Source organism: Marmota marmota, unplaced genomic scaffold, assembly GCF_001458135.2.
Source record: "Marmota marmota marmota unplaced genomic scaffold, marMar, whole genome shotgun sequence".
NCBI lineage: Eukaryota > Metazoa > Chordata > Mammalia > Rodentia > Sciuridae > Marmota > Marmota marmota.
The window spans coordinates 22,086,425-22,102,639 of NW_026000174.1; the positions used below are offsets into that span (position 1 = coordinate 22,086,425).

The 16,215-nt window shown below is 42.4% G+C and overlaps 1 protein-coding gene across 2 annotated transcripts in view; it reads right to left on the reverse strand.

Annotated features, from left to right (window-relative positions):
• The window catches only part of Trim66 (tripartite motif containing 66), a 58,862-nt gene that overhangs the window by 20,777 nt on the left and 21,870 nt on the right, over positions 1 to 16,215 (reverse strand). The window contains exons 1-8 of one of the 2 annotated variants that reach the window (XM_048788287.1): positions 15,552 to 16,017; positions 9,898 to 10,001; positions 7,939 to 8,086; positions 6,793 to 6,925; positions 6,355 to 6,471; positions 4,004 to 4,118; positions 3,310 to 3,456; positions 945 to 1,062 (exon numbers count right to left, since the gene is read on the reverse strand). In XM_048788287.1, the coding sequence (XP_048644244.1) occupies positions 945 to 1,062; positions 3,310 to 3,456; positions 4,004 to 4,118; positions 6,355 to 6,471; positions 6,793 to 6,925; positions 7,939 to 8,086; positions 9,898 to 9,906 (787 nt within the window). In that variant the 5' untranslated portion in view covers positions 9,907 to 10,001; positions 15,552 to 16,017. Of the gene's footprint in view, positions 1 to 944; positions 1,063 to 3,309; positions 3,457 to 4,003; positions 4,119 to 6,354; positions 6,472 to 6,792; positions 6,926 to 7,938; positions 8,087 to 9,897; positions 10,002 to 15,551; positions 16,018 to 16,215 lie in introns of those variants that run through there. The other variant, XM_015477602.2, reaches the window with a different exon arrangement.

Sequence of the window (16,215 nt, forward strand, 5' to 3'; positions counted from 1 at the left end):
CAAAACTCAGTCTAGAATGCTGCCAGTAATAGCACCTGCAAGAACCTGCTTTAGCAGGCAGTTAAATTTAAGAATTAGCTGTTTTTACCAGATTATCAGTTCTGACTCTGTTCTTATCTTACTAAGGAAACCATGGGCTCCTTCAAATAGCACCCACTCGTTTTCTAACACATCAGCCCTATGGAAAGTCTGACTAAAAGAATCAACATTGGGTGTAGGAAGGGAATATGCTAAAAAGTAGCAAAGGTAAGACAGGCATCTCTCGGATAAGTCTCCAGATACAAGTCTGAGGAACTGTGTGTTGGGCAAGTAAGATGGAAGAGCATAGGGAAGCTCCCATACCAGGTCATGCCAGATACCAGCACTGCCCTCTGGAATCTCTGGGCCCCTAGTGCATGAATGGATTATATTATTGATCTTGTTTAGATGAAATTTACTTAGGGGAAGACAGCTTCTAAAGGGCATGGGGTGAGTTTGATCCATCTTTGGTCCTTTAGTGCCTAACCCAGAACAGGTGCCCACCAAAGGTATGCTGAATTAAATCAAAGGGAAGAGGGAAGTCAAAAATAAATCTAAATACCACTTATCACTGTGCCAAGTTCAAAAAACTTTCAGTGAGATTAATGGCATCAAATGAAGGCAGCAGTTGGTCATTATTTTAACAAGCTCATTAGGCTGTCAACATAGGCATGACTTCTATAATGTTATTACAAAGTCCTATACTGCCTCTGTCATTTAGCTGCCCCATCCTCCCCCGCCATACACACACACACACACACACACACACACACACACACACAAAGAAAAAGTTTGCAAAGTGACTTCATGACCACTGGCAATCTCAGGATTTTTCCTGGGTATATCCTGACCTATCAGTAAGTTAAGATTTCCTATATTTATTCTTAGCAATTTGTTGAAAGCCCACGGAGTAGTTCCTAGCTTACCAAGGGAAGCCAGCTGCTTGGTCCAGAAGTTAGGCTCCCAGGTGAATCTGATACTCCAAGGGGAACCAGGATCTGTATTACAATTTGTCTCAAGCAATCGCTGCATCTGAAACACAATCTGACAACAGCACTAAAGGTCATTTATATGGGCAACTTGTGCCTGAATGAAACCCCCCTCCCTTGTTCTTTTGATAGGCTGAAGAGCTCAAAAGTCATGCCTCTTCAGCCTCAGGTCATTCCCCATATTCTCATTCCCTTTCACCTTAGTACCTTCTCATTCTCCCATCTGATCCTCTCCCTTTTGTCAAGGTTTCTGGGATCCCAACATTTATATCTCCTCCAAGACCCAAATGATTTGTAATTCCCCCTCAGGACAACAGTTGCCTTGGACAGCTCCATTCATTCTACTGCCTCAATATAAGAGACTATACAGGGCAGACATTCTCTGAGCTCCCCATTGCTGTCCTTCTACCAACATGCTTCCATCCTAGTCAGTTGCCCTCCTCCTCTGTAATTACTCTCATCTATTTTCCATCACTAACTCTTATCTCCAGGACTCTGGCAAGTATCCAACTTACTCTGATATCATCTAGTTAACTACCTCTTACTTATTTGAAAAATATTTTAATGTCAGTCACCTTTACCCCATTTTTCAGCTCAGTCACCATATCTAGACCCTCTTTGGCATTTAGAACCATTCTACCTACAAGACCTTATACTCCAACAATCTACTCCCAGATTATAACTAGTTCTTACTCTTTCAGAGCATTTGCTTCAACTTTACTGGACTCTCTAAGCAGGCTCCACCAGTCCAGAGGGTCTTCCCAGCTTCCCATCATTTTACAGTATCATCAGTGCCCTAATTCTCTCCCCCCATCACCAATTCCTAAACTTAGGTCAATCTAGATATCCCAAAGCCATGTTATGCAGGGCTACATATGAGAGCATTAATTTCACCCTCAACCCTTTTTCTTATCACTTCTTGTCTCCTTTCTCTCCCACTTTTCTCAGTGACTAAATCTTCAGTGCCACTCACCCAATGCCTAACCCTCTTATTATCATTTTCAACTTCGCAGAGGAAGAGACCATTAAAAAAAAAACTCCCCTGAAATGGATCAAATTATGTTATATGAATGTATGAAGATGCCACAGTGAAACCCACTATTTTGTGTAATTATTATGTACCAATAAAACATTTTAACTCTCCCCCTGAAAAAAACTCCCCAAATGTGTATTTCCACACTGAGCTATATTATACTGTTCCTTTTCTGTTCTCCCATCTCAGAGGGAGTGTCCTTGAGTTTGAGTTCAACTGGTTCACTCTAGGATCCTACCTTGTCCTGCCTTGTCTGTATGCTTACTCCATCACACATCTCTCCTCCTTGTCAACCTATTCTCCCCTATAAATGTATGCATATGTTTGGAAAGGAAATTTTTCTCCCAACTCTGCCTCTTTCTCAAGCTACTTATTTCCCTTCTATCTCTACTTTCCCATGTTCCATCATTAGTCTCCTCATACTGGCTTCCTACTCTTCAATTTTGCTAGAACTTCTTTCAAAAGATCACCAGGAACTTTCTGATTGACAGATCTCATGTGTCTCTTCACTATTTATGCTGTTTCATTCAGTGTTGTTCTATTTCATGGACAACACTGACCATTTAAATTTGAAACTGTCAATTTCTGTGTACCACACTCTCCTATTTCTCCTCCAATTTCTGATAATTTCTTATCATTACTTTTCAGTCACCCTCTTTCTCTTACTACACAGAAAATGATGGTATTCCCTGGATTCCAGACTTGCCTTTCTCTTCTTTCTCCACACACTCTCCTAATGGTGATACCACCAATATCCCAGTGACTTCCTCATCTCAATCTCCAACCCTGACTTTTCTCTGATTTCCACACTCATCTACCAAAACACCTTTTTGATGTTGCCTTTTAGAAGCTTTACAGGCCCCTTAGACAACATATCCAAATATAAACTTCTCTCAAACTTCTTCCTCTTTCTCCTGGGTATCACCATCCTCCCAAGGCTAACACTTCAACTCCTCCTTTACTCTTAGCCTCCCATTCAGACCTCAATAACTTTCTGTGACATATTTGCACCACTGCTCATGTCCAGGACAATTTCTAAATCCATGACCTAAGACAAAGAACTACAGACTTTCCTAGCTAAGTTAACTAGAGGAAGGTGGAAATATTTTAGCACAAAAGCAGTGACTGAATTTCAAGGATAGATAGAGCTGCTTTTTCCATTCTGTTAAAAGAAAAGGCACTTCCCAGGGAAGCCTTATTACCCCTATGACAGAGAGGATGATATGAACAGCTTCAAGGACATGCTAAGGGATGGGAGGTTCCTCTTACCAGCTCTTTGCTGAAAAGGAAAGGAACGCTGGTTTTGCTGCAGACAGCCCAATTGATGAAATTCTGCACATGCTCAAACTGACGGTTGAGAACCACAATGCTCTGTAATTGCTGTTCCAGCTTCCGCTTTCTCTCATTAGTAATGCCCTTGGTACAGAGAGAGAAGACACAGTCTCTGATCTTGTTCTTAGGCCTGCTTGGGAACTCTAATGGTCTGTGTGTATTAGTGTAAGCACTGATGGAGTCAGATGAGATTGTACCCCTGAGAGAAGAACAGCAGGACAAAGTGCTGCCATGGGCTACTGACAGGTAGAGGAAGGGAGAGATGGTGGCAAATATGCAATGGATAAAGAATGAGGAAATAAATGAATGTCTACATCTCTTGGGAATAACCCACTGAAGAAGATGGGCTGCTTTGTGACACTTCTAAATCTATAACCTTGAACAGTCAAGGATGGCAGCTGCCTAAGAGAGTTTGAACTGAAAGTCTGAACTGATCTCATAGCACTTAATGAGCCATCTTCCCAAAATTAGGCTAGAAATTTTAATACACAAGTAATAGAGACCTATGGAAACTGCATATCTGAATTCTAGCCCCAGATGTTTTGGGCCCTGGGACTAGTTTCATATATGCCTGGTCTCTGATCCAGGAGAGCATAGAACTCATCCATCTGATCCATCTGTCTACATATACCTCCAACTCCTCTATGAGTCCATTGGCCTGTTTGTTTAGCTCATTCATCAGGACCATCTTGGCCATTTTGATCTGGTTTTCCACCTTCCTGTGCTGATGCTTCACTTCAAAAATCCTGTAAGCACAATGGGATGAAACAGAGTGAGCCCTTCCCTCATGGCCCATAAGGGTCAAGAGACAAGGAAGCTAAAAGTCAACAATTTAGAAGCTGCCTACAGAGATCAGGGCCCAGCAGGCACCAAATAAAGAAAAAAAACTTCTTCCACCCGCTCCCAACCCTTTGTAAAAGCCCAGTCCACTTGATCTCAGTGAGCCAGTGGCCCAAAAGTTAACTTTTGGGGTTGAAGATATAGCTCAGTGATAAAGTGCTTTTCTGGCATGTATGAGGCCTTGGGTTCAAATCCCAGCATCCTCACACACACACACCCCATATGTCACATCACCAAAAGTTAACTTGTTTTTTCTAGGCAAAACCTCAAGTCTAAGTCTATATACACATATATCCAGAAGCTCAACAGTTGGCATAGCACTAGACACAGGATGGAGAGAGTGAATATGGGCATGCCATACAATTTGGTGTCTAAAAAAGGATGATGCTCCAAGAAACAATGTCATGAGGTAAAAAGAACATAGGTGTTCTTCAATAGATGAATGGATAAAGAAAATGTGATATATATACTAAATGGAATATTACTCAGCTTTAAAGAAGATAGAAATCATGGCATTAGTCATTAAATGGATGGAGTTGGAGAATATCATGCTAAGTGAAATAATCCAATCCCCAAAACCGAAGGCCAAATGTTTTCTCTAATATGTGGATATTAATTCACAATAAGGCAGGGGGCACTAGAGAAGAACAGTATTACCTTAGATTAGGTAGAGGGAAGTGAAGGGATGGGGATGGGATAGAATGTGGGGATAGGAAAGATAGTAGAATGAAACAGACATTATTACTTTATGTATATATGTGACTGCACGACCAATATGATTCTACAACATGTATACTCAGAAAAAATGAAAAATTATATCCCATCTATGTATGATATATCAAAGTGCATAAATGCTTTCTACTATCATGTATAACGAAAACAAATCAAAAAATTTATTAAAAAAAAGAACTTGGGTAGAGATGGAAAGTAGACCAGTCATTTCTGAGGACTGGCAGGGGTGAGAAAAGGAGAAGAACAAGATTAATAATGTATATGGGGTTTCTTTCTAAGGCGACAAAAATGTTCTAAAAGTAGATAATAATTACATACAATTGCACAATTTGGTGAAATACCAAAAACTAATTAATTATGCCTTTTTAAATGTTAATTTTATGGTATATAAATTATATTTCAGTAAAGCTATTTTAAAAAGTAAGGACAGAGGCTTTGAAGTCACCACAGACCTAGCTTCCAAATCCAGTTCAGTCACTAATTAGTTGTATGATCTCAGGTAAATCACCTAACCTCTCTGAACCTCAGTCTCTTCATCAATAAAAAGGAGATAATTCCTGACTGAAAGAATTTCTAGAATAAAAAAAAATAATTAATATATGATGCCCAACCCAGTCTCCCATGTGATTAGCTTTCAGTTCTTACTAATTTTCCTATAAAATCATTTCCAGTGATTTTATGTTAAAAAAAAAAGTGTGTCACATTAGATTAGAAAGAGAGAAAGGATGGGAGAGGAGGGGAGGAATAGGGAGGATAGGAAGGGCAGCAGAATAGAATAGACAATATGATTGATGTATGTACATTCCATGTATGTATTATATATCAAAATGCATTCTACTGTCATGTATGACTAAAAAAGTAAATAAAAACAAAAAAAAATAACAATGATTTTATGTCATTGTAGATTTTTAAAATATATTTGCTTTTAGTTGTTGATAGACCTTTATTTTATTTATTTATATGCAGTGCTGAGAACTGAACCTAGTGCCTCACACATGCCAGGCAAATGTGCTACCGCTGAACCACAGCCACAGCCCTCTTTTGTAGATTTTTATGGAAAACAAACTGCCACTGACTTGTTATAACCTCAAAAATAAATAGCAGAACTCTTCTCCAGTATCTACTGTGTAACTATTCTCAAGCAGGCACTTCTGGCTAGTTTCATGAGGCAAATATTTTGGCCCAGACTCACTCTGATCATCATGAGCCTCAGTTAACCAAGTGATGACCCAAAGACCCTCACCAGCCTTGAAGCCTCTAAGGCCAGGATGCCTGCCTTCTAGGACATGCCCACATCTCTTTAACCACATGTCTTTTCCATGGACACCACATCTAATTGCCTAGTGCCAGGACCTAGAATGTGAGGGAGCAGAGCATTTCTAGCACTGGCAAGGGACTAGCCTGTGCTACCTGTCCTCAATTTGCTTTGCAGATGTCTGTAGACTGGATTTCTTATGTGCCACCTGTGCAGTCACACTTTCCAGAAGCATCCTCTGGTTTTGTAGAACTTCTTCAACATGTCTGCATCTAGGGGAGGAGACAAGGAAAAAGCTGAGGAGGATTGGCTACTATTCTGACCATGCTAATCAAGCAGGAGTCCCTATATTGTATAGTTTCAGTCAGGCCCATTGAGGCCATGATTATATCTTGAGACAAATGCACTGCAGGCTCTTGGCCCATTAAACTTTCTCAAGAGAAGCCATAACAGGAGCAGAGAAACACTTCAGCTCAAGGACTGCAGGTTGGCTTGGGCAGCAAGAGGATTTTGATGCTCTGGGAGCTATAGTCCTCACAAGTAAGGAGTTCAGAGTCCTCCCAAGCCCATTTCAGGCAACCCACAAGCCTCACCTATGTTCTTTGTGTTCCACCATCAGGCAGCTATGGCATGTGAGCACATCACAGGTCTCGCAGAATAGCTTGAGCACTTCATGTGTGTGTAGAGGACAGTACAAAGCAAAGTCCCCAGAATCACCATTCACTCCTGCCACAGAAGATAGAGAAAGTGGGCTTCTCCTCCTCTGGTAGACTTCTCAGTTAAGTTCACTGAGCAGCCTTCAGCCCTCAGCCCTCAACAAATACCACAGAGACTCAGAGCTTGGGAGAGGTGGTACAAACAGGATATGCTTCTTTCCAGGATGGGCAAGAAGAAAAAGGAGGAATTTAGGCTTAGCCTAGGAGGATCTAGGCTCAGCTGTCCAGAAATAACACACCACCAAGCCCTAGCATCCTGCCACCTGCCAGAAGCTGAGGAAGGTGCTTACTAATGCTGTATGTGGATCTCCTGCAGAATAATAAACCCTCTAAAATTAACCTAAACTTCTTCATTAATTAGAATTGTTATCATGGGATTGAAACCAGCTTCTTAGCCTGGCCAACAGCTCCCTTTCCTAAGAGTTTGACAACTGTAGAACCCCTTTCCCCATAATTCAAGGGCCTTAATAAAAGCCTTTCAAGACTGTCTTTTATAACAGACGGTGTTGGATGGACAAAGACAAGCCATGATCCATACTAAGTTAATAAGTCACTAAATAGAAGTGAGGCATAATTGCTCTAAACAGAGGTAGAAGGTAAAACTCAGCTATCTCCCATGATAATTCAAGATTATGCTCTCTTTGGGGCTGGGTTGTAGCTCACTAGTAGAGCGCTTGCATGGCACATGTGAGGCACTGGGTTCAATCTCAGCACCACGTAAAAAAAACATAAATAAAGGTATTGTGTCCATCTACAACTAAAAAATTAAAATTAAAAAAAAAAAGATTATGCTCTCTGCACCATCTCACCCACACCTACCCACCCGACCCCAGCAGGGAGAAGCTGGAATGAGTCATCCCCTTAGACTGTAAAAGAGACTTCCTCCCTTTGAGAAAGGCTCTGGAAGCACACTTACTTTCTCCCTTAGCTGGGAAATAATATCAGAAAACAATTCTCCAGGGATTCTGAGGTTTACTACTGCCTCAGGGCGTGAGAGCCAGGTGGGAGAGGCAGGAGTGGTACCTGAAGATCCCTTCTGGGCCCTGGGAAAGATCGAGCCCCCAGGGGCAGGGCCATGCCGGTGTTCCTCTGTGCAGGAGCTGCACAGCCAGCGATTGCAGTAGGTACAGAGGATGTGTGCTGCCCTCTTCTCCTTGCACTCAGAGCAATTCTGAAAGTAGAGAATGTAGAATTACTAGCCATATCTGCATTGCTCTACAAGTATCAAATGTTCCAGAGACTGGGGTTTTGCAGGGTTGTTCTTCTACTATTTGGGGTACAGTCTACTGTAGAGTCACCTGGCAGTGCTAGTGAGAGAAAGCACCCTTTGTAACAAAACAGTGGATGCTCTAGGTGCTGTTCACACAAGTTCTGTGCCAAGGCTAAAGATACTCAGATGAATAAGCCAAGGATCTACCCTGAAGGCATATACAATCTAGGCAGGGTGGTGCCCATTAAATGGGTAATGCTGTGATAAAAAGATGTGGCAGGTGCTAAGGAAGCAAAAGGGGGGTTTCCAGGAACTTGACCTAGAAGTGGTCAGGAAAGTTTCATCAAGAGGTAATGTTTGAGTTGGATAATGAATGACAAGCAGGTTCACCAGGCAGACAGGGAGGAAAAAAATATAATAGAGGGAAAGCACAATGGGGTGTGGTAGTACATGCCTATAATCCCAGCACTCAGGAGGCTGAGGAGAAGGGATCTCTTTAGTCCAACTATTTGTGACCAGCCTGGGCAACACAGCAAGATCCTGTCTCAAAAAAAAAAAAAAAACTAAAAATAAGACTTGCGCTTCAGCGCATGCTTGTGAGCCCAATGACTTGGGAGGCTGTAGGAGGATCACAAGATTGAGGCCATCCTTGGCAATTTAGCAAAGCCCTCAGTAACTTAGCAAGACTGACCCTGTCTCAGTCTGACCCTGTAGCTCAGTGGTAAAGTGCCCCAGGATTCAGTCCCCAGGACAAAAAAAAAAAAAAAAGCAAGGAAAAGTAGAACATTTAACCTGCCTTCTGAGGGGAGAAAGCCCCAGATTTGGTAGTACACAGAAAGATGACCATATACACCCAAGATAAACCAAGTATAGAAAAACTTTCAAAGCTGTGTTTCCACTCCTGGGGTCTGTCTGGCCTGAGAGTACCTAGTCTTTTCCTTCATTTGGTAGCAAATACTTTGCTAGGGCTGATGTAAAACATCAGAAAAAGAGAAGATTTGGGGAAACTTGACCTGTCTATGCTGAATCACACAGGCCATCAAACTGAAATGAAGTCTCAAAGTTTTATAATTATACTACAAATTCCTTAGAAATTGAATGCATGCGTCTATGGGTCTATATCCTTAGCACATAGCATAGGGCCTGATACATAATAGATGTTCAATAAGAATCAGATACAGGAACAGGTAAAAAAAACTATTGAATGAATAAATGTAATAGTAAAGATACCCCGGTGGAAAGAGGAACAGAAGGAGTACCAGTCAGTAAGTGATGTGAAATTTAGAAATAAGGAGAAAAGTGATAGTTGTTAAACACAGGCAAAATTAATGGGCCCATTAAATCCAGGCTAGTGTGTAACTTTCAACTTGAGGGAAAAATGGAAATAAAAGCCCTGTACTTATGTTTTTCAGTAAGAGCTATAAGAAAGAGGAAAACACCTAGATAAATTAAGCAATACTTAATGTACTTTAAAATACATTCACCTTCCACTAAAAGCATTCACACACACACACACACACACATACACACACACACACACACACACCTATGTGTGCCACATACACACACCTATAATTTTCACTTGATAAAAAAATTCCTGCTTTGCTTCTCCAGGCTCAAAATCTTTTATTTCATTTTAGATAATAGATGGATGATTGGACGGATGGATGGATGATTAGGAAAATCAATGGAGGAGGAACTATCAGAGTAATGGGTGAAAGACTTATGAAAAGACACCTCACAAATCTGAAAAGGATCACCTTTTGACTTACCCTGGCCATTTTGGGGTGCCCAGTAGGAAAGCACTGCAGAAAAAAATGTTCAGTTACATCCCTGGTAAGATACACTCGCTTACATCCAGGACAGGAGATGAGCTCTAGGGGGAAAAGAATGACAACAGAGTCAGGGCAACATAAAAGATTATATACAAGGCCTAGGCAGAGACTTTCAGATATGCAGCATCAAGATATGTGGAAATAACCACGTAGGCCAAAATGAGCTGCATGTGATGACATAGTCTGCTGTTATAGTGTAGGTATTTTGAACATGATCATCCCACCAGAGGCCTTCCCTTCAGACCGTCTGGTCTCCTCACATTCCTATTTTTACCTGTTCCTACCTTTCTCCCCTCATGTAGTAGAATGAACCTGCTACTACAAACCCAACCCTACTCTGCTTCTGATAGTCAGGTACCTTCCTGCAGCTCTCTTCCTCGTTCCACATCCCAAATCCCAGCCGTATGCATGTATATGTATATGTGTGTGTGTGTGTGTGTGTGTGTTTTAATTCCTGAATGATCAACTTGACTTTTTCCTCCCCAGAAAAATGCAACAGTCTCTAACATATTCTTCCACAAAGTGCACTTCTGAACTATATAAGTGGCATAAGACTGACACCCCGGAAGCTACTGTGATTCCTCAGGCTCATCCCAAAAGTAGTCAGCCAACTAGAAACAAAGAAATGAGCTACTCAATTAGGGCAAGATACCTGTGTCCAGGCATGAGAAGGACCCAGAAAGGGGTTGGCTATAGAAATAATTGCAGCAGTGCTACCAATATTCTCTGTCTTATCTCATTAACATAGAAATGGATGATACAACAGCAGTTGCTCCAGATTTGCAGTTGGACAAATGTAAATCCAAATACCAGATTTACCATCCAATGACCTTGGGCAAATCACCTAATCTCACTTAACTCCCCTGTGCTTGTTCATCATATATAAAATGGGAAGGAAAATAAGCATTGCTATGAGAATTAAATTAGATGATACTTAAGAAAACACATAATCCAACTGGGCACAGTGGCACACACCTGTTATCTCACAGACTAGGAGGCTGAGAGGCAGAAGGAAGTTCAAAGCCAGACTCAGTAACTTAGCAAGACCCTGTCTCAAACTAAAATTAAAAGGGCTGGGGGTGTAGCTCAGTGGTAAAGTACCCCTAGGTACAATCCCTAATACCACAAAAACAAAAAAGAAAATTAAAGAAAAAAAACACATAGTCCTCCATGGATGTTACCTCTGAATTCAAAAGATTCCTCATATTCCATTCATAGCGGAGCAATAGCCTCAATTACCAACTGGGCTTAGATTCTCCTCCTGGCGATGAAATCCAGAATGAGTAGCAGATTTAAAAAGTTGCCACCAATTCTTCCCCTCCTTGCATCTATTTCCCTAATAAAAAAAGTAGTTCTTTCCATCCTTTAAATCTAGGCTGGTCCTGTGACTTGTTTTGACCAATGAATTGCAACAAAAGCAACAATGACCAAGTTCCGAGTTTAGGGGCTTTATGTGGTTCTGCTCTTGCTCTTAGAACTAACTCTAAGACTGCCATGTGAAAAATTTAAATTGGGGCTCAGATTGTTAGAAGATGGCCTTATTTGTTAGAGAGAGGCCTTAGTTGTCTCATACATCCCCCTGAGGCCATCCTATACCAGCTAGCCCCAAGAAACCTACAGGTTGAAACTCTGACACAAGAATGAGTAGAGTCAAGATTAGCCAAGTCCAGCCTACCCCAGAACAACCACCCAGAGAATCTAAGCCCAGATTGTCAACCTGTAGAATCATAAACTGAATTAAGTTCAGTTGCTTTAACCATTAAGTTTTGGGGTGCCTTATTGTACAGCAAAAGCTAATTTCTATAATCTGGAAAAATCAAAATCCACAAAATCATTTAAATTATAGTTCAACATTGTTTCCCCCCTGCAAAAGAAAAACTCCCCTAGTCTTTGCAGAGTCATGAATATTAATTACAGAATTGCATCTGGAATCTCCTGGGCATTTTCCCACCGGTCAAGAACTGTGGCCAGAGGTAGAGAAGGATGTTCTTTACAGGAGACATCATCCAGGCAATCAGGTAGCTTCTAGAGGAAGCCTCCTTATCTACCTGTCAGTCAGAAATGCTGCTCTAATTGTCAAAAATGATTTCCCCAAAACTTCTAATTCCCTGGTACCAGCTGCCCAAGCATTCATCACAGTAACATGGCCTCATTAACAGAATAAAGCCAAGCACAGTGGCACACACCTGTACTCCCAGGAACTAGGAAGTCTGAACCAGGAGGATAGCAAGTTCCAGGCCAGCCTCTTCGATTTAGTGAGACCCTATCTCAGGTTAAAAAATAAAAAAGCTAGGATGTAGCTCAACAACAGAGTGCCCCTGGATTCAACCAAACCCAGTACCAGGGGTGGGAGGGGATGAAAACAGAGAAAGAAATGAATCAATCAAACAAGGCCTTACCACACATCCTCTTGTGATGGCCTTAAAGCCAAAATACTCAGTCTGTCATTCAAGAACCTTTTTCAAATTGGGCTTATCTCCCTCTAGTATCATCTCTAGCTTCGTCTTCCAAGAATACTGTTTTTGCCACACCAAATATTTCTGCCATCTCCTGAACAGAACAAATCTTTGTGTGGCTGTGAAAATGTTGTATCCTCTCCCTGAAATACTTTCTTGTTCCCCTTCTATACAGATAAACTTCTATCCATCCTTTCAAACCTGTTCAAATATCCCACTTTCAAGAAGCAGAATTTATTTCCGCCAGAATGAGTTAATTAGTTCCTCTTCTGGGCTCTCATAGAACCTTGGACATCCCATAACAAGTATCACACTGCATTTTAACTACCTGTTCATATTCTACATACAAAACTAATCCACAATTACCATTAAAGTATAGTTTACCTAATCCTTTGCCCACTATAGCTAGGCTTCTGACATATTCATCTGGGCAAGGTGAGAATGGACAGCCAGCCAATTAATAACCTGGCTAACATCCTTGTACGATACTCTGAGGACAGGCTTGGGGCTGAGGGGAGGCCTGGATTTAAGAGACTATCCTTCTGAAGGGGTATGCTGCAGAGAGCAGAGATGGAGAATCATTGTACCAAACATGTACTTATAATATTCGTTGTTAATTCAGTTATTGATACATATTTAAATCATACCATACATAAAATATTATTTGTAATAGTTCTTATTTCTATTTGAATTATCAATCAACAGGCTTGAGCTTTTATTTCACACACAGGAACATCAATCCTGAGAGCCAGATCCCAAGGCCATCTGATTGTCCCAGAGAAATGGGGCTTCTGCTTCCAAAATGAGGAAGTTTTATAGGCACCAGAGATCCTCGTGGGACCTAGGGACATGGGATAATAGTTGTGAAAGCCAAGGTTGTTCAGGCCATCAGTCATTAAAATGAAAACTTCTGGTCCCAAGGAGGTGTGGGGCAAATTTTCATCTGTTTTCCATAACTTTCTGTGCCAGGCACTTTACATATGTTATGTCTCATTTAACCATCAGACCATCTTTGGGAAATAGGCATTGTCTCCATTTTACAGCTGGAGGTTCCAAGAAGTTATCACCTTTCAAATATCATACAAGGCCAGGCGTGGTGGCACATGCCTATAATCCCAGCAGCTTGGGAGGTTGAGGCAGGAGGATTACGAGTTCAAAGCAGCCTCAGCAAAAGCAAGGCATTAAGCAACTCAGTGATACCCTGTCTCTAAATAAAATACAAAAAAGGACTTGGGATGTGGCTCAGTGATGGAGTACCTCTGAGTTCAATCCACGGTACTCCAAAAAAAAAAAAAAAGATCCTACAGGTAAGGGCAGAACTGATTGGAACCCAAGTCCATCTGTCTCTAAAAACCATGCCCTTTCCACTATGTTTTCTCCTTTACAACTAAATTGTACATAAATCAGATAATTTAATTAACTAGGCAAATGATTTAAATAAAATATTCCATAATAATATTCCAATTATAGGAACTGTGGCTGTGGCTCAGTGGGGTTGACTAGGGATATACTCAATGTTAGAGTTCAGAGCACTTGCCTAATATGTAAAAGGCCTCAGATCCGATCCCCAGTGCCACTCAGGTGTGCGTACACACACACACACACATACACACACACACACACACACACACACCACAAATCCCATGCCAATTAAATAAGAATTTCAGGAGGTGGTCTAGTCATCAGCATTTTTTTAATGCTCCAGGTGATTATAATTTATTACCAAGTTTGGGGACCAGCACCTTAGAATTCTCTCTTTTCCTGGTAGCTCTGTCCCCCATATCATAAGATGAAAAAGGCAGAAAGTTCAGAAAAACTATGAATGTAGCTGTGATGGATTTCCCCTTTGGCAGAGAAAAGGGCAGATTCCCAATAGACAGAAGGATGTCCTGATACCCAGATACCCTGGGGATTGGTACTAAATTGGAAGATACATTTTGTCTCCCTTGATTTAAACCTTAACTAAAAGGCCCAGGCTTAGGGTGTGGCCTGAGGTTTGGCAATATGACAGGGGCCTAGAGAATGTGCTGAGCCTAGGATTTAGTGAAGCAGCCAGGAAGGAAGGCCTACTCTGGTTATTCTACCCTTCACACATGAATGGCAGGGCCAAAGCAACCTGGGCACCAGAGGATTAGAGTGAGAGAAAAATCCCAAAGAGGCCTCAGAAAGCTAGTATTATGTGAGCTTATGCTACCAGGTAAGCACAAACATGCCAGATGCAGAAGCCTGAGTCCAATGTTAAGGGTTGAGAAGCCTTTCATTCCTCAGATCTTGTCCATGGATCCAGGCAACTTTGTAGCTGGGGCCTACAATCTGACATTGACAGAGTAGTGGGATATTCTAGAGCAGCCTGACGCTCCTCTCCTAGTACCCACATGTAGAATCAAAGCTGGACAGACCTTCACTGTTCATCTAGCCTATCCCCTACCACATGAAGGGTGACATAGATGCCCGAGACAGGCAGGGACTTAGCTAAAACTCACATAGCCCTTGTAAAACAGGGGGTACCCTGAACCACTGAACAGTCCTTGATTCCCTCTATAGCCACAGGTAAGACACTCTACCTCACTGTGCCTCTACCAAGCACTAGGCAAGGTGAAAAAACACTCTGGTTGCATGCTCTCACAGGTTGGTCATTCTCACTAACCACTCATGCCCTCCCACTCCAGACAGCCCCAGAAGGCATCAGGTAAGGGCCCTACCACAACGCCTGAAGTCGACCTCTAACCCATAATTCAGAGAGTATCACCTTCAAGAAACATGCTGCACCCACTCTTCAGATGCTCAGTCTCTGCTAGAAAGACAGACTTCAATTCAAGACACTCCTAAGATGATTGCCAAATTTGCCCCTGGCTGCCTGCAGGCTTACCTGTCGCCCTGCTGCCCTGTGATTAGAGCAACACCTTGGAGAGAAGTCAGAGGAGAGAAGTCAGAGGAGCGACAGGTAAGACCACCACAGGTCCCAGAGGATGGTGCTTGCCAGGAGCCCAGGAGCACCCCCCCTGCATGCTGCAGCCAGCAAGGCTACAAGGCCTAAGCCTCAGGGAGCTGGGTTGTGGGTGGGGTAGGGGGAGCAGCCTGGAGCTTCTCCTCCTTGCTTTGATGCACAGCCAGGGCTGCATTTCTCTAGCTCACCTGAGATGCTCCTGCAAGAGAGAGCTTGGTTGACTCCTCCTGTTCCTGTTTATCTCGAAGCCTCTGCAGCAATTTTCCCAAACTGAACAGCAAGAGGGAGACCTCAAAGAGGCGACTCTCTTCCTAGCTGCATCTCCTTCCTAATCCTCTGGGTGCCTTGGAATAGAAGCTCAGAAGGAAGAAAACGAGATTTTCAACTTTCAGGAACTAGCTCTGTCGCCCTCTGCACAGCTCGGGAGGCCATCACTCTCAGCCTTTTAGGACTCGATCCAAAAATCCTTCAGCCCTCCATGTTCCCCAAAATGACAGTGCTCATGTGTGGCTGGAACCTGCCCCGATCCGGCAGCTCATTTAAATAGAGCTCATCACAACAACAGTGTTGGTGGAGAAGTGAGTAGCTGCAGGGCCCTGGGGACCCCCTGTTTATACGTAGGAAGAATGATGCAATCTGGGTATCAAAATAGCAATCCAGAATGGAATAACAGGCTCACGCAGCAGCGGTGCCTGCACAGCCAGAGCTCAAGTTGACACACTCTGACAGCCCCATACTGCTGCAGCACGCAGATGCCAGGCACACACTCTCACTGCATCATTTTAAAAAACAGCAGGAGCCCGAGAGATCCCTCCATGCCCCCAGCACTGAAGGAGGGTGTCGGGGGGGGGG